The sequence below is a fragment of the Xenopus tropicalis genome, chromosome 2, assembly GCF_000004195.4.
Source record: "Xenopus tropicalis strain Nigerian chromosome 2, UCB_Xtro_10.0, whole genome shotgun sequence".
NCBI lineage: Eukaryota > Metazoa > Chordata > Amphibia > Anura > Pipidae > Xenopus > Xenopus tropicalis.
This window is the reverse complement of record NC_030678.2, coordinates 134,974,433-135,000,467: the sequence shown is the minus strand read 5'-3', so window position 1 is coordinate 135,000,467 and position 26,035 is coordinate 134,974,433. Positions and strand designations below refer to the sequence as shown.

The 26,035-nt window shown below is 36.8% G+C and overlaps 2 protein-coding genes across 2 annotated transcripts in view; one reads left to right on the top strand and one right to left on the bottom strand.

Annotated features, from left to right (window-relative positions):
• The window catches only part of rb1 (retinoblastoma 1), a 95,299-nt gene that overhangs the window by 24,147 nt on the left and 45,117 nt on the right, over positions 1-26,035 (bottom strand). The window lies entirely within an intron of this gene.
• lpar6 (lysophosphatidic acid receptor 6) lies at positions 11,639-14,282 on the top strand. Its single transcript, XM_002935103.5, has one exon. It carries the CDS (start codon positions 12,333-12,335, stop codon positions 13,362-13,364), a length of 1,032 nt encoding a protein of 343 aa, XP_002935149.1. The 5' UTR covers positions 11,639-12,332; the 3' UTR covers positions 13,365-14,282.

Sequence of the window (26,035 nt, the reverse complement as noted above, 5' to 3'; positions counted from 1 at the left end):
GCCACTGAAAATGTTTAATGAATAACTACTGGAAAATTATTTAAAACTATATATTCTATCATTTTGGAAAAATCAGTTTCTAAATAAACATACAGTAATCCCTTATCTGTTGGGATCCATTGGGTTTCCCACCAAGTATGTGGGTTTCCCCCAGGCACACTGTGCTTCAATTTCTCCCACACTCCAAAAATATACAGGAAGGTCAACTGGTTCCTAATAAAACAGGGCATTGATTGTAAGCTCCACTGGGGCAGGAAATAATGTAAAGATTTTAGGATGAATCAATGATGATAATAAATCCCATAGCTGTTCAAAAAATAAGCTCTATTAGGGCTATTAGGGCTCTCTATTTAGATAAAGTGGAAAAAATGCAAAATAATTTCTTCATATTGATATTTTTGCATTTTTCATTTACTTTAAGGGCAACTAATAAATAATTTCATATTATGGAATGTATGCCAGCACATCCCTTTAGATTCTTTAAAGCAAGTTGTTTACGGAGGACCTTTACCTGAACAAAGCGCTGGAACATAAATAGTTCTGTAAAGAGCTATCAACCTATTTAGAATGGTGGAGCAAAATATGGTGGAACACATAGCTTAAAAATTTAAGAGAAAATCTAAACATGTGTTTGTTTTTTTGGGGCTTCAGAGAGTACTTGCAAAGCCTATACTAGGAAGGATGGAAGTGGTCAAACCCCCATTTTACAAGGATAGTACAAGCATATACACAATCTGCTCTTCCATTAAAAAGCCAATCAATTAGTTACAGCAGCCAGAAAACAGAATGTTTTATTCCAAGACCAGGGGCACAGAGTGCAACCCACTGCCCCCTGGCACTGGCCTGTGCAGACAATAGGCATAGAAAGGGCAGAAAAAGGCATCTGCAACAAGAGCAAGAAGAGCCATTACTCAACCTACATTACCATTACTCGACCTTGAGCCAACTGTAAAAGGACCTGGGCTTGCTGACAAAGGCAATGAACAGCACAGATAACTTTTCTTATATTTGTATTTGTTTTCTGGAATATTGAATAGTAACTGGAAATTACCTAAAAGCTGGAACATAGCAGATAGTATTAGCACTACAGATGGTGTGTGGATGAGTTAACTTGCATACTTAATACTCAGGTGCAGGCCCTTTCTGTCAATAATCATGTGCCTTTTAAAGGAAAATGTAGTATCTATACAAAACCTTATAAATAATTAACTACACGGCTCAGTTAGCGATATGGTCAGCCAAGATAGCATTTTTAAACAGTACTTTAAACCTCTCCATTGCTTTCAACTAGTTATTTTCTTTGGCGTTTACAACTTTGTCTTTCTTTGGGTTTTGTTTGCATTTTTCTATCTTTAGGGTTTATTTGGATAAATCTCTCCATGGGATGTTAAATGTTTACCTGGTTAAAATAATTCCAAAGTGTAAAAATAATCTTTAATTAACACCTATGTTTACAGCCTTATGGGAAAATCAGACACAATAATGCCTAACTAATACAATACAATATTGTATTAATGCTTATAAAGTTTGAAGACGGTTATTGAAAAATTAACATAATAAATACTATTTGTCACATTTGTTTGATTAGAAAGAAAAACTTTTTTTTTGTGAAAGGGATCAGATATGATCTTTCAGTGCCTAGTGGCACTCTATGGCATATGCTCTATTCTCAATATGCTGAGCAATTCCCCCCCAAAATAACACCACCTTTCAACTGTATTAAAATCCCTGGGAATCCAATAGGCTGGTATAGAAGCATACAGCTGCCCAAATGTAGTACACTCGGGTGTCTGAAAGACTGTTATACTGTACTAATACTAGAATACTTGTACTGCACTGAAAGTCCTATTGATAACTGTATATGCAAGTTAGTATAAAAAAAATAAATACAATTAGGGTAGTACATCCCAACGGAGGTGTATGACAAGAGTCTTATTTATCCTATAACTTTCTAGAATGGTCAATATTAGAAATAGAAAATCCACCTGAAAGCATTATGGGAGGATTTAACTGAAACCTGCAGTTCCTCTGCCCAGAGTAAAATATACATGTGAAAGACTTCTGTTATGGAAGAACTGGCTGGATTTTCAGGCAAAAGATACAATGAAACTAGACTGGCTGTATAGACTCTAAATTGTAAAGCAGCCCCTTTTTCAAAGAAAATATAAAGAATGTGCAGTCCTATTCATTCATTATTTTTTCTTCTAATATATTTTGGTGAACATGGCAAACAGGATGCATATCAAAAATAACAACCAGGTCCTCACTACTGAGAATTTCTGTCTCTATTTACAATGACACATGCAGCATGAAACCACAGAATACACTAAACTCATTTTAGGCGGCAGAGTGTTAAAGGAAAACTTCACTGGGTTTGCCAGGAATCCAACAACACTACATTTACTTTGCACAGAGACATAGTTTCCTTAATATTGAAAAGCAGCTAAATGGGGCAAACTGTGTGCCCATTCCTGGGTAGGTGGGGGGGAAGTTTTTTTTTCTTCCCTTTTTTTAGAAACCCCCTTAAAATTCCAGTATGTCTATAGTGTTAAAAGTTGTGAATTCCCAAAGAACAAAAATACAAAGAAGTGTACAATAGGTACAGGATAAAATATACTACCGGTGTTTGTACATTATATATACTTTGGATGGTTTTAAACACTGAAACTTTACATGTTTAGTTGTGCATGTAACTACCATGTGTGTAAACTGCTAATGTGCAATACGTCAGAGCACCAAATCAGAGTAAAGGAGACAGAGTCAAGCTGGCCATAGCTTACTGGCCAGTGTATGGGTTCAAAATTGGTAAAATATCAAATCTGCCAGATTTGAAAATCCTTTCTGATAAGAACCACATCCATTGGCATAGATGCTGCCCTCGTTTGACAGGTCTCTGTAGGTCAGTGCTGGAACTTGGGGAGAGTCAAGTGCCTCAGGGGCAACTGTGCGAGGTGGGGCTATCCCGAATTTTTATTCCAGATTCTTATTGAAAAATCGCAAAAAAAAGATACCAAGTTTCTCGATAAGTGGGCTTCAGGCAGAGAGCCTAGAATACTCAACCCCTGCACTTAGACAGAAATGTAACTAACAAGACAAACGCGGGAACGGAGACTTACAGCTTAAAGGACAAGTCAACCCAAAATATAATTATTTGCCTAATAAATAAAACAAATTCAAAGCAATTTCGCAATATACATGCATTACAAAGTTGCAATGGTTTTTGTACAGGTACGGGATCCCTTATCCAGAAAGTTCCAAATTACAAAAAGGCCATCTCCCATTGTAAGCAAATAATTCTAATTTTTTTTTAAAAATTCCTTTTTCTCTGTAATGATAAAACAGAACCTTGTACTTGATCCCAACTAAGATATAATTAATCCTTATTGGAGGCAAAACAATCCTATTGGGTTTATTCAATATTTAAATGATTTTTAGCAGATTTAAGTTATGGAGATCCAAATTACAGAAAGAACCCCAGGTCCCGAGCATTCTGGATAACAGGTTCCACACATGTATATATAATTGCTATTAGAAGTAGAGTTTGTCTGTTCTTTTATATTCTCTGGTGGCTCTGACTGTTGAACCAATGTAACACAGGCAGCAGACTGACAGACATGCCTTGCTGGAGGAGACTGACCTTTGCAACATTCTTTAAAAAATAACAAGCAGGAAATGCTGCTTTCAATAGCAATTACATTTACAAATAATTTTTAGAGCACTAAACGTTTTTAAATAAATTCACATTGGAAAGTTGCTTAGAATTATGTTTTCTTTTATTAGGCAAAAAATATTTTTGGGGTTGACCCCAAGTAATTTCACCTTTATAAGCAAAACTGTAATAACACATAAAACAAGACTCCAAACCCCCCCAAAATGTGTTCTAACTTGACATAACCTGGTAAATTTTGTATGGGCAGTGTGGTAAAAAAAATTGCTGCGATACGTGCATTTCTTTTTGTCCCTCTTTACATTTTTCAAATGTTGGAAGGTATGGGAGTAGTGTGCACAGGATGATGGAGCAGCTGCAATTGGCATTGAGCATGGGTTGGTTGTGTCTTGGGCACAAATAGCGGATGACCCAGCACTGCCACAGGCCCTGTTATATGATCCAATCGGATCAGCCCAATTTAGTCCAGCTTGTATAAATCAGGTTAAGATCTGCTCATCTGGTAACCTCTCCAAAAAAAGGAAATCTCACATTGTATGGCCACCTGAGTTTTATGATTTAGAAAAAGGCCAATTCTATAAATGCTTCTCATCGTGAAAATTTCATAATAAATGTAAAAACAAGGTTCCTGAGATGCATAAGATGTGAATGAGCCCATTTTCTGTAAAGCTCTGCTTAAATGTGTCGGCCATATGTAAACAACATATATATAAATGAGGAATGGATAGTAAACCGATTTATTTGCAAAATAATAACACCACATTTGTTAAATCTCACACATTTAGGCTGGCATTTATAAATGTAAAACTACTTTAGTCTCATACAAAAAAATTGCATTCCATTTTCTAATTAAAGGAATGCTTGTTTGGATTTACTGAGCAATATATAATCAACTGACCGTCTGTCAGACGTGAGGAAACCTATATTTTACTCAGCAAGAAGATCCATGTGTATTGGCCTTTGCTTTCTAGTCAGTATAGTGTCCCTTGATTTAAACCATAAATATTTATCAGAAATGAGAAACAAAAGCTAAGGTGGGGTCCTTTCACGTGGGATAGCTTAGGAGTTTCGCTGAGGTGACAGTGCCTTTTGTTCTATCTTTTGAGCTTGGTGTGCATAATCAACAAGTGAGAGGGCAGGGCTCTAACCAAACTGATGCAAATTAGTATAGCATTCAAGAAAAGAGAGCTGCTAACTGCAACAAAAAGAAAGCAAGACATATTCAACTTCTTCTGTATAAGTTAAAATGCCTTCTCTAGGAAACTATACTCCTCTAAAACCAATTACACATGGCCAACACATATGGAATTTGGCTATGCATCTCAGTGGCCATACTGCATTTATCTGACTTACTGTCAGACGGACCTGCAGGCTGATGCATCATATCCATATAAAAGTGCTTCTCGTTTAGTTTTGGCAGAAATTACCGTAGTTGTTTTCTAGCACAACATATATAAAGCAAATTGGTTTGTATATAGCACAGTTCAGTTGGTGCTCTTTATTTTACAGCACCAATAGCAGCAGTATGGTAATTGTTTCACTGGTGAATAAGGTAGAAAAAACAGGAGATATGAGTGAGGTGAGATGGTGGGTGGTTATTGCGGGTTGGGGCAAAATGAATAACACAGGAAGATCCTTTAGAAATACCTTAAATTATATTTCAGAATGTAAGTGTATATTACCCAATTAAAATGAGGGCATATAAACCAGAATAACAAGTGAGACAAACCCTACTAGCCAAGTAGTAAAAAACGTTTATATGTATAGCAAGCATAAACCCTTGTCCCAGAACTAGTACAGACTAGCAGTTCTATTAAAAATGCAAGAGTATTGAGATCAACATTTGCCTTTTAATAGTTGGCTCCTCCTGAATTGTGCCAGAAGAAAGGAAATTCATTCTTCTGGTCGATTTCAGATAAAAATAATTTGCACTAAAATGCATTCAGCACTGAGAAAATGTTTGTGTATCCTTTGCCACACAATGAAAAAGGATAGAAATGTTTGTACAAACACAGGCTTAGCATATTCATGGTATATAAAACAAGCATTACCTACCAAACAGGTAGGTATTTCATGAACAATGTTTATAGGAGAAATATACAATAATGACAGGAATATGATCTCTTAATGTCTCTAGAAATATTCCCTGAAAATGATTAGCACAAGTCACTAACACTAGCATTTCCATTTGTTCTGTTAAATTAAAATGTCAACAGTGAAAAAGTGAATGAAATGAAGTCTGTTTGTGAAATCCATTATTTGGTTGTATAACAATCTGCTACATGTGCCAGTTCAAAGTTCACACAGATAATAGGTAATCATGGATATAGGAAATGTGTCAGTGCAGCATTAATGACAATGGCACAATGGGCACTGAGGGGCAGAACCGTGACATTCAAAAAGCCCATGTCTAAGGATAAAGACACAATGGGCTACTAGTAAAAGCAACATTTTCAACATAAAAAAAATCTACACACAATCTAACACTAATCTTTGCCTGCAGTCACTTCATAACTACATTGGAAGTAGTCCCAAGTATGGGGCCTGTTATCTGGAATGATCGAGATCTAATGTTTTTGAGTTAAACTTTTTTGTAATTTGGATGATCACAGCTTAATTCTTCTAAAAATCAGTTAAACATTAAAAAACCCAGAGGACTGTTTTGCCTCCAAGGATTAATTACATCTAAATTAGGATCAAGTACAAGGTGCTTGATCCTAGGACACAAGGATGAAATGGGAATTATTTGATTATTTATTTGATTATTTGAGTCAATTGGGAGATGGCCTTCCTGCAATTCAGAGCTTCTGGATAATGGATTTCTCAATAACAGATCCTATACCTGTGTTTACAAACCCTCCCTTCAAGCACAGGTTTTTCTACTAGATATTTAGTGATATGTACAGGAGTATCCTGATACAAAGTGAAATGAAATACACCAACTTAAATGAAAATAAGCTCCAAATGCTGCTACTTAAAACAGATGGTAGAATGTCTTGCCTTTACCATGGCAATGGAAGTGAGCTCTTCTCACATATGACAGTGCCTTTACTAGAGAACATACACAAATAATATATTATTTGTAAAACCCACACCTGGTCTGTATCAGGTCCCTTTTTACAGTATTTACTTACAATGCCCTCTCTAATTTCCAGGTTTCCAAAAGGAGTCTAACTTTATATTGTACCAACTATGTTAACAATATACTAGAACCTAAAAAGGTTTTACAAAGCATTTCCTCCAAAGAAAAGAATCTCTTCTATGGGCTATGCAAAATATTTATTTCCAGCTACTGAAAGGCTACCTGGCACAAAGGAAGTGGCACAATGCTCTCTTACATACAATACATACTCATGTGCATAGAAATAATGAACTGGATTACCACTCAAATCACCTGTAAACAAATCATTGTATCCTCTATTCTTATGTATTTTTCTTACATTAACATGTTTTGAAAGCAATTTCCTAGTTTTTGGACCTAGGTGATTACATGGTGTATAGGTGCAAATCACCCATGGATTGTAATCCATTTAGTTTTAGAATTCCATGTTTGCTGAAGGTAAAGTTCAAACTATAAACTAGGTGCTAAACTAGATGTTAGAAACACGGGTGGAAAGAATACAGTTTCTACTGTCCAATAACACCATTAACCAATTGTGTATCAGATTAATCCAACAGACTAGTGGTTAAAAAAACAAAAAAAAAACAGGTTCACATTTAAAGGAACATATACACACGCATTCCATACTTGTGTCCTGTATATTTTCATGAAATCATAAAGGCAAGTTTTTTTTATGCATCTTTATTTATCAACCCATTTGTACTTATTAGTATGTGTGGAAACTGCATTAACTACAGTGTCCCCACAGTGAATGGATGTATTTGCTTTTATGGATTTCACTAGCTATACTTTGAATAAGGCAGAAATCAAACATAATAACAATTTCTACAAAGTGCCACAACGTAGTGTATTGATTAATACAAATTAGTTACATATGCAAACAAAAACAAGAGCTGTGTAGTTAAATTGTATCAAAAATGTAATTTCAAATTTACAGTTGAAATAAATATGTAATAAATGTTCAAGTGAAAGATATTTAAGGATACATAGGTGTTTCCAAAGATAAAAGGGCTGTTCTATAGCCCCAGAAATTTATTTCAGGTCTTCACACCATTTTATTTTGACCTCTGCTTAGGACTCATGTAAAACAGCAGATTAGTATGTGTCTAATGGCCCTACACATTTCTGTGCAAACCAAACAAAATATCTGGCTTAGACACATTAGATCAGCAGCCTGGATGTAGATCAAGATAAACTCCCATGTACTGAAAATAGAAATACTTGAGTCAAATATCTCATACAGTTGGGTGAGACTTCCATGTGACCAAAATACACCAAGTTGTGCGGTTAGCTAAACTTTCTTTACTTAGCATCATGTATGTATAGCAGTTCCCTTTACAATGAGCTGCACTTAAAGCAGAATATAATGTACTCTTTCACAGATAAACTTCACACCTTGGGAAGCAGTGTACAATTCTGGTATATATTAACCGCTGTCAGGCTTACACTTTGCAGAAATAAATAATATACTTTATTTTAGTAGTTTGTCCATTTTAAGTTCAGTAGTTGCCCAAGTTTTAAATCTGATGCTTACCAACTTGGCATTACTAAAATTATTTTAAAGAAGTCTATGGAGCCCTTTGGCCTTAATCTTTTATAGGACTAATCAGAAACCCTAAATTTAGATATTTTAAGCCGGTGCTTCTTATTAAAATATAATAGACTAAATCTTGTTTCCAGTGGTTACAAAATCTTATGCAATCAGCTTCTTTACACATACTTGGCAACCCACACAGTGATCAAACATTAGGATATCCAATAAATCCGATCAATTAGGTTTCATATTTACTCAAAAATGGAGGGCAGTTTGATTTTGTAGCTTCAAAAATTGCGATAGGCCAAAATAATACAGAATTGTGTAAAGTCCCAGCAGTAGCCACCTGTGGATTCTGGCAAATGCCATAGGAGCTGCTGTAAAATCCCATAGATAGTGACAGTTTAGTGGGCTAATGGGGTATGGGCCCTTGTGTACTTGAAATGCCATGGCCTATTTTGACACCCAGTATAGACCTGCCACAAAGAAGTTGCAGCCAGCCAGTGACATTTTGGTGACTGTTCACATTCTGAGTATGATGATTTAATAATAGAATAAAAATCGGATCTGAGTACCATTATGTATAGATACAGATTTTGGTGCAGAATAAACTGTAGCAATAACTTGTATTTAACATATGACAAAATATTAAATCTTTCTAGTAAGATAATGTGCATATAACCTCTCATTATATACAGGGACAATTTTCCCCCATTGTTGATCAAACTAAAACAAAACCAAATCTCTATGATGAAATCAAGGTGTGAAAAGAGCTTCTATGAAACTGGCACACAGACACTTCCTCTCTAGAAATACTACATATATATCACTTGTATCTATGCTTGTGGCAGGATAATTAGATTGTAAGTGTCATGGTGTCAGACTTTTGTAAATGGTAAAGCATAATTATACTTATACAACTATTTAAGGATTCTCCGTAATGTCCAAAAAAAAGGGTTAGTGAAAAAACCCATTTTATTGTCTCACTGACAGACAATAGAGGAGTTCTGACATGCTACAGAGCAATGACTCAAGATGTAACCCAGCTGTAATGCTGGGAATTCCCTGCAGATCATACAAGACGCTACCTCACATTTCTACTCTATTAGTGACCAGATTTCCCCACAGAACATAGCTCAGCTTTTAAAGTCAGAAGTAAACAATAAAAAATAGCAAATGTAAAAAATGCATAATAAAAAAATAATAATTTTGCAATTATATAAGTTCATTTTACAGTTTATTAATGTTATTGTTATTCCATATGGCATTGTATTGCACATGCAATATTAGCAAAACATTTAATCTTTTTTTCCCACTGGTGGTCGTCGCTACATGCTCCTAAAACATTTATCAACTGTTTTTTTGGGTTGCACCTATTTTGTATCTGTTACTCTCTTTTTTTCATTCCCCCAAAAGACCATTAGTAGTTTGCTTTTCCATTTGCTGAAAATTTACTCCATTGGCGTCTCAGGTATTTTCTGTCAAATGCAAGCGCTTTGCAGTTGGCAGAAGCCAAACTCCACCGCAAATCAGGCAGAATGTTCAAGTAAAGGGTGCATTCCCCATCATTTTGATTTCCCACTTCAAAATATTAGTAGCCTGTGTTCATAAATGTTCCCCATGTCCTCCCTAGCACAGTTTTGTCAGTTTTTGCAGTTGTATCTCTAAATTCAGACAGTTTACGTAAGTGTCTACTTCTTTGTAAACAAATGTCATGGTTTGTATTAAAACTGACAAAACATTTCTACTGTGGTTTTGCTGACATATACAACTTTTGGATGTGCTATTGAAAAAGGAAAACAAGAGCCTTAAGGAGTTTAACAGAAAAACAAAATAATTAATTGGTAAAAGGATACTTTTTCATGAAATCAAGGTTTAAAACGCACACTTAAATACAGCTTTGTTCCTGAAGTTTAAGAGCCACTAACCCATCTGCAGCTAAATACAATTCGGTCTCTCAAGACAGGACAAAGAACCTGGCTGCAGTTTGTAAGCTGTAAAACATGTGGCAATGTGGTTTTTCCTATTAAAAGCTTACTTAGTCAAGTATATTATCACAGCAAATAGTTGTCAAATCACAGACATATTTCATGTTAAAAGAAAGCTGTTGTATAAATCATGGCCCTAGATTTGTGCTTCAATACATGACCCAGCTGCTTTCAAGCCAGGTGATAAGTGGACTGTTACTCAGGAAGGACACTGGGGTCAGTGTGGATCTTATCTTGTCAGGATGGTATGTCTGCTGCTTTTTTTCTCTATTTCAAAACAGCATAGCTGAAAAGAAAATACTCCCATCAGACAGTAAAGTAGCATAGCTTTAATTATGTATCTAGCTGTTTGCTATAGCTAAATTTCAGCTATATACATGAATACGTAAATTTCTCAGTAGACAAAACTTTCTCTGCTGCCCGACCTAACCATTAGGGGTGCTGTCCTGCTGCTTTATTTTAAACACCTAAAAAATGCAACAGTTCCTATATATTTTACATACATATATGTATGTATGACAAAGGCTGGCGTTGCAGCCGAAACATCACTTTTCACTTCACTTTAATAAAGTACCAAAAATGAATTCTAAGTCCTGTGTGAGCGGTACCTAACCATCGGATTCTATATATATATATATATATATATATATATATATATATATATATATATATATATATATATATACATAAAAAAAAAAAATATTTAAAAAAAAAATAGTGATCATTATTATTAATTTATTTATAAAGCACCAACTTATTCCGCAGCGCTGTACAATAAGTGGGTTTCATACATTTGACATACAGAGTAGCATATAAAGCAATCAAAAACAGATACAAGAAGTGAAAAGAGCCCTGCCCAAAAGAGCTTACAATCTTAAGAAAGTTCTGCTAAAAGAAGATGATTGGGGGACATTCTGTGCACACAAAGATAACATGCTGCTACATTTGAAAATGGCCAAGAAACAGTAGCTGTAAAATATTTTATTATATCTTTGAGAACCTTTGACAAAATATTCCTTCTCACAGACAGCCACCGTTATATGCTCTCTTGTTAATAAACTTGCATTAACCTTCAATATCCTAATAACATATATTAAAATAATGCAATTTCACTTGATAAGGGCAGTTGATTTGGCAAAATGCTGATATTAAGCTGGATATTGAACAAACTGAATGCAGTGTGGAACTTAAGAGAGTAAATTGTTTTTAACTTTATCTTCTGTAGGTCATTTGCAAGCCTCCAAGGTATATTCCCAGGAGACTTTATCAGATTGAAGGCACAGCAAGCCAACACACTGGGCTGAGTCTATTCTTTGTTGAAGGACAGCCTCTTCCTGTGTTGTTCAATTACAGTGTTTGTGTGTGTGTGTGTGAAAGCACACAGAGGCACGCACTTCTGGAACCAGAGGAGTCTGTTGCTTCAGAAGGGACAGAAAGAAAGAGAGATCACTCCTTGGATTTATATTTGTAACAAAGGACACAATTTCCTGACCCACCAACAGAAATCCAACTAAAGCTGTGCTGGCAAGGAGAAAACTTGATTATCTGGATTGCCCAGGAGTTATTACACATGCTTACATGCTGCATACCGACTAAGAATGCAAGATTCTAGCAGCTTATTCTTTCCAGACAAGGTAAATGTGGTAACGCTGCTTTGTTGCTTTGCTGGATAAAAGGTGGATTACTTTCAATTTAGCAACAACCATGCCTTACAACGGTGGATTTTGAGGAAGCAATAAAAGTGCTGTCTGCATGGGAGCAGACGTTTATTGCTGTACATTTGCAACGTGCTGTTAACCTCACTGGGAAAAAAAGGACAGAAAGGAATGCCTTGCAAGTGATGTGCCAAGCTCTCAGAAAGATCCCTGTTCCACCTCACACCTCTGAAGGACAAAGGGAAGTACTTTAGAGTCTGCAGAAAGGCACATGAATTCTACAAAGGATTTCTGATTCCCGACTCAACCCTAAATACAAACAAGAAAACCCTGTAAACTTCCTCAGCTTAACAGGAACTCTGCTATAATGGTAAGCAACAATAGCTCAGATTGCATCGTTGATGACAATTTTAAATACACCCTGTATGGGTGCATGTTTAGCATGGTGTTTGTACTTGGACTGATAGCAAACTGTGTTGCCTTATATATCTTTGGCTGCACCTTAAAGGTGCGGAATGAGACAACAACATACATGATAAATTTGGCAATATCGGACCTTCTGTTTGTATTCACGCTGCCATTCAGGATTTTCTACTTTGTGGCTAGAAACTGGCCTTTTGGAGATATACTGTGCAAGATATCCGTCACTCTGTTTTATACAAATATGTATGGAAGCATCCTGTTTCTGACTTGCATTAGTGTCGATCGGTTTTTGGCCATTGTCTACCCTTTTCAGTCAAGAACTATCAGGACGAAAAAAAATGCAAAAATTGTATGTCTGGCAGTGTGGCTCACTGTGATAGCAGGGAGTGCACCAGCAAGTTTCTTTCGTTCTACTAATACAAGCACAAGCAATAATACAGAAACCTGCTTTGAGAACTTCTCCAGCGACACATGGAAAACATACTTATCTAAGATTGTTATCTTCATTGAAATAGTGGGGTTCTTTATACCCCTCATTCTCAACGTGTTCTGTTCAACAATGGTTTTAAAGACTCTGAAAAGGCCGATCACTTTAAGCAGGAGCAAATTGAACAAAAAGAAGGTGTTGAAGATGATTGTCGTTCACTTGATGATCTTTTGTTTTTGCTTCATTCCATATAATATAAACCTGGTGCTCTATTCACTCATGAGGACTCAATCTTTCAGCAACTGCTCAGTAAAGGCAGCAGTAAGGACTATGTACCCCATCACATTATGCATAGCTGTGTCCAACTGTTGCTTTGACCCTATTGTTTACTACTTTACATCGGAAACTATTCAGAATTCAATTAAAAAACGCAACAGACCAAGTAGGAAAGATTCACGGTATTCAGACACTTTTGTTACTGAAAATTTTATCCAGCATAACCTACAGTCACTCAAGGCTAAAATATTTGACAATGAATCTACAATATGATGGGTGTGCTGCTTATGGCTTGGCGTAAAAAATGGTTGCAAATGAATCTTAACATTTAAAATGTGAATGCTGTAATGTTTACCCCTACTGATACAAAAACTTGTGTAAAGAGCATGGGGAGAACTGGAATGTGGTGATAAAAATTAATATTAGTGTTCTGGCAATCTGTGGAGTAAAATCTTGGATTATAGAGAAATATAGAGAAGCAATACCAAAATGCAGGGCACTGCCCCCCCTACCCAGTTGCCAAGAACTGCAACTCCCAGTATCTAACACCTGCAGCAGGTCTGAATGCTGGGAAATGCATCTCTTTGTTAGATTTGCTCTATTCATACAAATAAAAAGTAACTCTTAGTATTAATGGGTATTTGGTGAACAAAATGTCACCTTTTTCCAAGGAGTTGTATTTACATTTTTGTATGAAAAAAAGTAATTCCAGCTGATGAGAGAGAGAGAGAGAGAGAGAGAGAGTGAGAGAGAGAGTGTGTGTGTGTGTGTCATATGTCTCCTTTACCTTCACTTTCAAAATGATTCCACTATATCTGGCATAACATGTAACTTCACTATATTTCTAATTCCAGCCTTGGCTATGTGTTTATTTATGGCTGCTGTATGCGTGAAATACTGTAAGTGGGTTTATTTTTGGGAGGCACAAAGGTTTCCAAAGAGTACGAGCCGAATTAATTTTGAATTTCCTTCTTATAGAAGGCGCACTACCAAAGTATATTACTGAAACTAAAATGTTAAATATGCTCTTCATGAACACTGCAAATATATAGCTAACTATTGTGCTCTGTAAGGACACTTTTTTAAAACCATATGAATGTAAATGAAAGCAAATATTTTTATAAAGTTGGCACTTTATCTGAGATGCATGGGTCAACTTTTTTTATGCTATTAAAATATTGACATTGTGAATAGTTGTTGTTTATCATTATTTTGAATATTTGCTTAAGGGCGAATGCAAGTCAAAATTTAAAAAGCATACTGCCCAATAGTCCTCCTATTGTTTAGTAAAAACGCCACACTTTTGGCTCACCTAATCAAATATTTACTCAGTCACACCATCTCTAAAAAGGTATTCTCCCTTCCTTTCCCTCCTTGCTTCATACTGCCCATGTGTTTCATTCCCTCCCCCCCTCCCCTCTGGCAGATCCGCTTCTGATTGGCTGGTGGGCATGTGTAGCTCAGAACAGCAGACAGGATCAAGTTACACACATGCTCAGAGAATAGGAAGGTTGCCGCTGGCACCTACAGGAAGGACAGAGAGATTTCAGTGATGTCACTGTAGGCTTCACACTGCTGTAGGCTGCCAGCCCCATATCTCAGAGAAGCAAGCAGGGATCTGGGAATTTAGATATGCAGTAAGTACTTAAAAAGAATGCCTTTAGACTTACTTTTAATTTATATTAACCTTTCATTGTCCGTTAAGATGGTAATAAGTGAATACACGAAACATATATATTAAAACAAACTATATTAACCTATTTACCTGCATCAGTTAAGGCTGTGACAGACGGGGAGATTAGTCGCCCACCACAAATCTCCCTTGTTGCGAGTGACTAATATCCCCGAAATGCCACCCCACCGGCTAGAATGTAAATCGCTGGTGGCATGGCATACGCGGCGCGGTGATTTGCCGAAGTTGCCTTGAGAGGAAACTTCAGCGATTTCAGCGCTGCGTATGCCATCCCAACGGCGATTTACATTATAGCTGGTGGGATGGCATTTTGGGGAGATTTGTCACATGGCAACTAATCTCCCCGTCTGCCACAGCCATTAGAGTGGGAATAGCTATGGTTAATCTCAAGAGGAAAGCAAATTTAAAAATCAAATGAAATCATGCCCTCTGGTGTCAAAATAATGCTAAATTTATCAATTATCCTTTTGAATACTCAGCATGTCATACACATCAGAATAAGCCACTTAAGTAACTAAAATAATAACTCATTATTACTAAATAAACCTTATGCAATATTTACAGATTTCCTGTATGTAAGAGACTTTGCAACTACATGTTGTCCAGTGTTGTGCTAGAGGCTATGCACAATTGTCCTTCCACTATCATGGCCTCTAAGGGCTCTGGCACACGGGGGAGATTAGTCGCCCGCGATTAACTCCCTGTTCGCGGGCGACTAATCTCCCCCGTGTGCCAGAGCCCTAATAAAGGAGAAATATTCCTCCTTGATTAACATGGGATGTGCTTGACCTGAACATACCTTTGTATGGTTATTTATTGAGCTAAACAGAGAAATGGAAGATTAGTTATTGAAAGTTTGATAATTAGATCACCAATGCACAGATAATCCCCTGCATAACAGACTTCTGCTATATATGTACCGTATATACTCGAGTATAAGCCGATCCGAATATAAGCCGATGTACCTAATTTTACCTAAGAAAACTGGAAAAACGTATTGACTCGAGTATAAGCCTAGGGTAGGAAATGCAGCCGCTACTGCTAAGTTTCAATAATCAAAATAAATACCAATAAAATAACATTAATTGAGGCATCAGTGGGGTATATGTTTTTCAATATTTATTTCAAAGAAAAACAGTAAACTAGCTCTGTAAGTGGAGAAGAGGGTCAACAAAAACAATAGGCACTGGAGGGTCTGGTTGCAGGTGGCCTAATTTGCACACAAAAGAGAGAGGGTGCTAGTCTAGAGGGACCCATGGCACCCGACTCGAGTATAAGCCGAGGGTGACTTTTTCAGCACATTTTGGGTGCTGAAAAACTAGGCTTATACTCGAGTATATACAGTACTTATAGCAGGGGTCCCCAACCTTTCTTACTCGTGAGCCAAAGTCAAATATAAAAAGACTTGGAGAGCAACACAAGCATATAAAACTTCATGGAGGTGCCAAATAAGGGCTAAGATTGGCTAATATGTAGCCTCTATGCACAGTATTAGCTTACAGGGCGCTTTATTTGGTAGTAAATCTTGTTTTTATTCAACCACCAAGTCAGGAATTCAAAAATAACTACCTGGTTTGTGGGCACTGAGAGCAACAGCCACTGGTTGGGGATCACTGACTTATAGTATAGTTATTTAATTATATACCCTTCAAGAAGCCAGTGGGAAGGCATGCATGTTACTTCATTTTCCAAAGTCGCGCAAACTACCTGCAGGAAACTGTGTGTGACATTAGTTGCCCCCAGTAGCTGAGATTTAATTGTCCCCTAATCTCCCCTGTGCCCCCACCTTAAAGCAATTCTACAGGAACAAAGGGACCATAGAAACACCTCAACTTTAGACAATGATTTTCCCTTATACACTATTTGTCAGAAGAATGTACATAGAATGAAGTGATAAAAATCACCCTGAAGGACTACATAGGGATTCAGTACAACCCTACAAAAATAATTTTTATAGACGTGTTTTTTTTTACCAGATGTCTGGCTTATTCCACTGAAAGAATATGTGAAGGACAAATAAAGTTTTCTTCTATGACTATGAATAATGGTATCTAACACCAGTATTAAGCAGAATTAAAATGTGTTTTTTTAAAACTGCAAAAAAAAAAAAAAAGTTGGTCACTATGTGAATACATGTAAATAGAAAAAAAGCTTCTGATTATAATAGGTTCTTAGTAGATTTAACAGTTTCAACAGCGCATGGCATTGTATTCCTTTGTATCAGGTAATAAGGGATTCAAAGTGTTTTATCTAGTGGCACTTTTAAAAGGTATTCCATCCACACTACACTGTCTGTTGAAGTTTATGAAATTAACTGTCAGCAGTTTAGAATAAATACGTTTGTAAAGGAGGTAAAGGGTTACTCAGAGAACTTGTGCTCTGTTAAAACATGCCGAAGCTGCATTATTAGTACATTCAAGCACTCCTTGTCCTCAGGGTGAATGGGAAAGGGCTGATTGCATGTTGCTGTGATGTGCACATGCAGGTCATTGCTAAAGTGGTTTATTCAGCTGAGTTCTATTTCCTTACAATCCACCCATGTGTTTGCACTAATCAGTTCAATACTCCAGTTCTGAGAATAAAAACTGTTGCACTTTAAAACAAAAGCCTTAGTGCTTTAGGGGATTCATTTTTCCAAGGATAAAAAGACCTTGGCCTATCTGTCTTTGTGTTTTGTTGTGCCACGAAGAGTATACACAAGATTATTTTGCAATTCAAATTATTAACCAAACAGTAAAGGTCATTTATCAAGGCAATACCAGAGACATATAAAATCTGCATTAAAGATACTTAATTAGCAGCATGCGAATATTAGGGCTGTGGCAGATGGGGAGATTAGTCCCGGATATGCCATCCCACTGGCTTGAATGTAAATTGCCGGTGGGATGGCATATGCGGCGCCACGATTTCCCGAAGTTGCCTTGAGAGGAAACTTCCACAATTTTGGGAAATTGCCATGCCGTGTATGCCATCCCACCGGTGATTTACATTCAAGCTGGTGGGATGGCATTTCTGGGAGATTTGTCGCGGGTGACTAATCTCCCCATCTGCCACGACCCTTAAATGTCTAATTTTATAGGGAAACATGCACTAATAATTAACTAAACGCTTTAGTTAAATGCACATAAAGCAATAAGGACAGCTTCGGTTTCCTTTAGAAATATGGCCCTTATGATGAGATTTTCGAAAGGATATCTTCAACTTGTTATTCAACAGGGGTTGCAGCAACTCCAATGATGCTAACAGCTGACGTTCTAATACAGCAAACAGTTGGTGAGCTTCTGAGTACAAGCATTGGTTTATTAAGCAAAGTGCACTTAGGAACATAATAGCCATATAGCATGTGCATTCAGCTTCCCACAGAACAGACCTGCCCTTACTCACGCTTCTCCATATAATTAAAAATATGTCACCTAGTAATTATAGATTCTAGAAAGACAAGTCTAAAGGCATATACACACACAACTTTCACAGCGCATTTGCCATGAGATCAGCATTAAACACAATAAAACGTGAATTGAATTTATTAGTGCCTGGGGTGGATAAACAGCCACCATACATAAATGAACACCAGCCTAATCAAGGCAGGAGAAATTACTAAAAAAAAAAAAAAAAAATCCCACGCCCTAAAATTCATAAATGTTAATTGTACTGTTTAAATCTAAAATAAGTGGCTGGCCAGCCTACTTACTACCTAATACCCACAATCCATAAATTACAGACTAAGCCCCAAATATCAGTTCCAGAGTTCAAGCATAGTTAAACCATAAATATGGCTGTGCACAGAAACAATGAACCAAACAACTGTCCCAATGCACACTGGGGAACAGGATTTGATGGTGCAGTGGTACTCAGAAGATTAGGCACAAACCTTTTTTTTTTTTTTTTTTTTTACAATGAATGATGTCTGTTTACGAATTAATATACGGTTCTAACATCTGTTGTTTATTTATTATTATGTAGTAGGCCGTCAGCCCCTTTTTAGATTTACACAATAAAATACATATTTATGAATTTTAGGGTGTGAGTTTTGTATGCTTTTTCAAATAAAACATCAGAAAAGTTAAAGCCTCAGGTAAGTGACAGAGAGAAAATAATATTTCTGTAAAAAGACTAAGACCAAAGAAAAACATCTCTATTGGGGGTTGTATAGAAATATCAGCACAGTTGCTTTTTTGATGGAGTATGTTAAAGAGTGTTAAGGCACGTACGTGTGCTGTATGTTGGTGGCCAAAGAAATGTATTTAAATATGTGCAAAGTCCAAGCTACTAATAGATTTTAAATCAAATATCAGAGTAGTTTTTCCATTAGTAAATGTATCTGAAAGCATTATACAGTAAACTAAACAGAAATATTTCAGCCCCCTCAATACCTCAAATAGTTTGCATTCTTACTCTGTAAAAGTAAGAAAACCTAAATTTGCATAACTGGTGTAAGTTTTAGAATACTTTAAGGAGATGGAGGTCAAGGCAGTGCTAGCTAACGGGGCTTCAAATTTGAATTCTGATAAATGCGCCTCAAAATGTATTATTAGTGGTTAAAGCAGAAACAGCTGTACCAATGGTCTTTGGACAAATGATCTGATATTCTAGGTTACAGGCTTAAAATGACTCTACTTCCATTTTAATATAAATTAACATTTAAGCAAGCTACTAAAAGTTATACAAATGGATACCACTTCTAAAGCTTCACCTTGTACAGTATATGAGCCATAACAATCTTGTTTGTACTTGAACAGAAAAACACTAGGATAACCACACCTTTAGTTAGGTTGAACACAAATGAGTCAGTGCTATGGCAAAAAGTGCAAGTTGAAACAACTTAATATTCTGTAGGTTGGTTATTTTGACAAAACAATATTATTCAGAGATAATGATTAACACTAACCAGTAGTGGATAGAAGAGATACAAAAACAAGGGGACTGATTGGCACATTCCCCCTATGTTCAATTTTTTATGTTTGATTAGGTATTTTTTTTTTCTGTGCCCAAAAAAAATCAATTGGAAGAATAAAATTAAGTTGAACTAACGTTCTTATCACCTAGCATTTTAATATAAAGTGCCAATGTCATGGCGAATTACACTGGTTAGGAAAATATACCAAATTTTAACTTTTGCCAGTAAGCAAACTGACTGCATCCTCTGTCTTTTAGAGAGCCGGACCATCCCAATTTGGTCTTTATGTGGGTTGCCAAAATCATGGAAAACCTGCTCGCTTGGTGACCCTGCCAAATAAGTGAATCTGTACTTGTGTACCCTAGTTTAACCTATGCTGAAATCTTTTAAGTAGATGTGTGTGTGCTGGGATAACTGCAGAATTAAGCAGATATCTTCTAACGGCCAAATTTTATATGTGGAAGCTAATTGTTTTATTAATATTTATAATGTTTTTACCAATACTCATTATTTATATAGCCTGTCTTAAACGCATACCCCTTCCACAATTTACTGCACAGAACCAGTATTTTCCTACATACTTTCCTATTAGAAACCTTCTAATATCAGAGAAATAGGCACATGTAAAAAAAAAAAATAAAAAAAAATCCCCATCTCTATATATTGTCTGATTGTTCCATGAACTTGAGTATTTTTAAGGGATATAATGCCCCCCTTGTTCCACATATTGCAATGAATAGAGTTAATGCCAAAGATAAAAACAAAAAAAACCTAGGGTTTTTAGTTATTGTTTGAGCTAAACATAAAAAAATAGGGTAACTGACTGAAGCTACTCCATGTTTGGTTTGTGTACAGCAGGGGGTCCACAAACTTTCTGACCCGTGAGCCACATTTAAATGGAAAAAGAGTTGGAAGCAACATAAGCATTCAAAAAAATTCCTGGGGGTGTCAAATAAGGGCTGTGATTGGCTATTTGGCAGCCTCTATTTTGTAGCCTATAGGAGGCTTTGTTTGGCAGTACACCTGGTTTCATGCAACCAAAATTGGCCCCAAGCCAGGAATTTAAAAATAAGCTCCTGCGGCACTGGGAGCAACATCCAAGGGGGTGGTAAGCAACATATTGTTTGTGAGCCACTGGTTGGGGACCACTGGACACCAGAGAAACCTCCTGCATAATGGACTCCAGCTAAAAATACAGTAACAAAAGACGGACAGTGATAGAAGGGTGGCTGTAAAATTGTAATCTATCTACCTTACAAGAATCAAACAATGGAGAGCTATAATTTTCCTTAAATAACAAAACGTATGTTTGGAACATGCCCTATTTAGTGAACTAATGTTAAACAAGTGGGGGTATACTGCCCCTTTAATAACCCAGTTGAGAGCAAAAAATTGAACGACTGGAAACATGTCATTTTAACTAAGGAATTTGTTAAAGGACAGTCTCAAACAAGGTATACTGTCAGTTCCTAGTGACCCTAAATGCCCTGACTGTTGTAAAACACTATTTATCTCAGTAATCCCAAGGTGAGTACAGTATGTAAATATTCCTATTTGCTTTAAATGTTGCATATTGTGCTAGTTCACTATGTGATAAACAGGGCTACTGACTAATAGAGCCGGTGTAGATAGTTTTTTGAACTGTTCGTTATTGCAGAATTTTAAGTGGGTTCACACTGAGGTTGTAAATACTCTATTTTAGTAAAATAAAGAATTCAGTCAAGCGCTTTTGCAAATGGGTAAAAAATATTTGCACAGCATGATTAGAATAAGCCCCACCCTTAGCCAAATTGCCAAGTAATCCTGCACTGATTATACAATAATAAGAGCACTGATATTAACACTGCACCCATGGCACACCCACATCTAAATAATTACTAGTTATGCCCTTGTAACTGTTGTGTCTTTACACTTTAAATCAGGGATATATAAATGTTGCAGTTATCAAGGTTTATTCAGGCATCCCCAACCAGCTATTTGGGAAATTATGTTTTTCAAAAACCATATGAAAAGCAAGGTTGAAATAAATGCTGCACAGTAAAATAAAGCAGTTTAGCTCCAATGTACATAAATGCCTTGCTATTTTAGGATGAAGACACATGGGGCTACTAGTAGCTACAGTAGTCACTACTTGTCATGGCTACAGAAATAGACAATACTGATTACTGATAAGAGAAGAGAAACATGTGGGACAATACCAAAGGGTATAGCAAAACATGATGTGATATGGTTAAAAAGGCCCCAAAAGACCTCTGTATGACAGGAATTTTAATAATAGATTTAATTTTACTTATTATACAAGAAAGTAAAACAACAGGATACATTTTAGATTTGCAGCAGAATATGATGGACTTGAAATGTTGTCAGCCTACAAATACAGCAAAGCAAATAAGTTTTTTTTTTTAATGACAGGACATGTCTGCACTGTGTAGGAATAAATACATTTAGGTAAGGGGCACATGGGGTGCCATGGACTGCTCCCAGTTGCCATCAATTGTAAGCACCTATGTGTTCCCTGACAGTCACAGCTTTCAATGTTAATCTGTGAAAAGTACCTTGTCTGACGTGTGTTTTGACCTCTGTTGTTTTCAGCCCCATGGCGTTAAAGTCAATACATGGTATTAGCCTTTTAGTATCAGTTTTATCAGTAGAAACGTGTAATACATTTTGAAACCTCACAAAAAGGCACTTATGATAAGCGTCCTTTACAGTAAGGGGTATATTAGATAGATATAGGTAAAAGAATCATGGCTCTATAAAGCTTACTAAACATGATGAACTTTGAAGTACTTCAATAAATGGAACAGAGGTGTTTATAAACTAATATGGCAGATCCTCAGACTGTAAAGGTCCCCATACACCGTAAGATCCGCTCCCTTGGCGATGTCGCCAAGCGAGCGGATCTTCTCCCGATATCCCCTACCTACGGATGGGCGATATCAGGAGAATCAAGGCTAATTCGATCGATTACAATGATGGGCATAGGAAAAGTCGGCCCGGGGACCGCATCAACAAGCCGATGTGGTCCCTGATCCGACTAGATTTTTAAACCTGCCCGATCGAGATCTGGCAGATTTCAGGCCAGATATCGGTCAGGCAGTCCCGTTGGTACTGTCCATACATGGGCCATTTAACTGCTGAATCGGTCTAAGGGACCGATATCGGCAGCTAGAATCGGCCCGTGTATGGGGACCATAACTCTCGGTAAAAATACAATTTGCTTTGGGAAGATAAGTCTAAAAAACAGAGGTGTCTAGTCTGTCAGCACCACCCAGGTAAAAAAAGACCAGACCAGACCACGGTGCTTTGCTTCAGAGTGAGGCAGAGCCATCTTCCAGGCAGTCTCAGGCCTCCACTGCAGTGACTTTTTTTTTTGCAACACCCTTATCCTTCCACATGTACTGTATAAGCACGTGCCCAACACAAGAATCCACAGGAAATTTGCCATAGCTAACTTTGGTCAACTTTGGACAGCCCCCCCCCCTAGAGTTTATGGCTTTACTTGTCCTTTAATGCGCCTGTTTTGCAAAAAGTCAGTGGACCCCTCCACTTAATTTATCTGCTGCAAGATCAAATTGCTTTTCGCAACAGTAAGATTTGGAGATCATTTAGTGAATAAATGGTGCCCCCAGCTGCCCCAAGGGACATACCATCAATATACCTAGATAATATATATTTTGGCAGAAAAGGGTTAATTTCCTAAACTGTACCCTAATCACTCACAGTGAATACAACCAAACAAGTTCTAAAGATATAAATGCACCATTAAGGCAACCCTATAAAACATCCCTGGAGCAGGGAAAAAGTCAACAAAATTCTGGCAGCACATTTTAGTAGTCTACCTTTGTGTCTGAAACAGTAGCCTTTCCGTGCATATGACAGACACATCAAAGCAAAATCTTATGTACACTCACCTACACACTGTGCACAATGCCATTCAATCAGGCAAAGCGTAAGGATTATAGTCACTCACAATTAGTATAGATCAGTCACTAACAATTAGCAGAAAGCAGACTATGTATATATCCTTTCACTGTAAAGTTGGCTAAATTGACAATATTCTTGTAACTGAGATATATTTCTGTCAGGTGAATTGTATCCGTAAACAATATAAAATACTCCCAAAGCATAACTGTGGTATAATTAAGAGGAATGGCAGAGGAGGAATGCACACATGCCAAAGCTTGCACTGCATTCCAGCAATGAGAGGAAATGGGGGTGGGGGCTTCTGGCAAGTTAGTATCATGCATGTTTTCTTAGCAATGAAAATCAATATACAGACAGACAACAGATATTCTTTCCTCCATGTGTGTTGTAACTAGTCAATATCAACAAAATGTAAAATTCATGACAGTAAAAAAAGTAATCAAGAATGCTATAATAATATAAGTTCCATGTCCATATAAAACCACAAGCCTAGGGTCTATATCCTATTATTTTTTAAGGGGGGTATATTATTCATTGTAATACACAAGTTTCAGTAAGTGATGTGACAAATTACATCACTAAGCACCAACTATAACTGATGACACCACTAAGCATCCTTTATAAAGATATCATTTACAAGATATTCATGGCTCTTGTGTATTTTATATATTATTTCATATAAATAAAATTGGTGTCCAAGGCAAAGGGAGCAGATTTCTAATCTACCACACAAAACAGTTAGTGAAATTATTTTCTGGTTTGTTATGAGTGCTGGTACTGTCAAGCAAGCTAATAACACATGTACTATTTACAGAGAAGCCTTTGCAGGAACTGTTGGAAACATCTTAAGCAATGTGTTTCTCTTAGATGCAGTAGAACTGGCAGGAAATTAATACAATGGGGAGGACAGGCCCTGGCCTGAAAAGGATGTCTCCTGTTTGTGTAAAACAAGCTACGGAATTAACCTTGTGCTCTTTTATTGAAAATTACCATAGATGCAAAAAACAAATATATCTGACTATAGCTATTGTCTAACTAAAGATCCGTGGCTTTGGCATTGCATCAGTACTACATGGGCCTACAATAAAAATATGGTAGAACATTTTACAAAATTTATGAAAACGCAAGTTTCAGGTACTGTATTTTAGACTGCCACAGGGCATCTTAGCTTATTATGCCACAATCAATAAGACATGCATACACACTCGCCCCTTTAGATCAGTGTGAGCCTGTGAGTATATGTGTGTATAGATAGATAGATAATTCACTGTAAAATTTAAAATTTTATTCTTGAACCAACAAATGTATTTTTTTAAGCTGTAATATTGTTGTGTAGGCAGCCATCTCAGTGCATTGTGCCTTGTGAGGGGGGGGTGATATCACTCCAACTTGCAGTTCGGCTGTAAAGTGTGACTGAAGTTTAACAGCGCACAGGTCACATGGCTGTGGCACCCTGGGAAATGAAGAATATGGCTAGCCCCATGTGAAATTTGCAGGATTCTGCTGGAGAAGCTCTATTAACTGATGTGTTTTGAACATGTTTTCCCATGACAGTATTCCTTTAAGAATACAGAAAATGATAATATACGTCCCTTTATGCTTTCATTCTTTTTTTTATATGTTGTATATGAAAGAGGTGATTTCCATTTTTATACAGGGTAGCGGGCAGTTACCAGGAGCAGCAAAAAGCCGCCTCTGGTAGCTTTAAGAGCCAAAATTTCATTTTTTTTTTTTTTTTAATGAAGATTTGGCTCTACTAGTGCAGAGAGAGCATAAAAGTGCTCTCTACACTAGCGATGCAGCCCTCTCTGGACTCACTCCAACACTAGTTGTAAGCCTGGAGTTGGAGAGAGGGGGTGGCATCGGGGCTGCTCCTTATGGTCAAATTGTTGATCCAGAACACTTTGTGAACCTGGGGAGGTACAACTTACACCAATCTTACCAGTCTACTTTTTTGGAAATATTAACTCCATCTTGCTAAATGATACAGGTAAACTAAAGAAACTGTTTTACTCCATCTTTTTGACATTGAAAAAAAACAAAACAATTTAGAGTGGTAAATGTCATATAATGATTTCCTGCCGTAACTGTAAAAGAGGTGTTTGTCCAATATATGGATAAAAAGAATTTCACATTAATGGCTCAATATTGTTTATTGAATTTACACAACAGAAATAAGCATTTCATATTGCATTTACTCAAAATTACTTTGATCAGACTGTGAGTAAGCCACTTGAAATAGATAAACATAAGTTGATCTTGTTCTCACAATAGCCATGTTTTTCCCCAAAGAAATCAGTTACCGCTAGGGCAGTGGGTGGAGATTCTGCTACAGGATGCTAGTGTTGCTATTTTAGAAACACATTTCCCAATGACAATTTATACATAACATCAAAAAGCTAAATAAATGCCCAATGGGAGAATGTA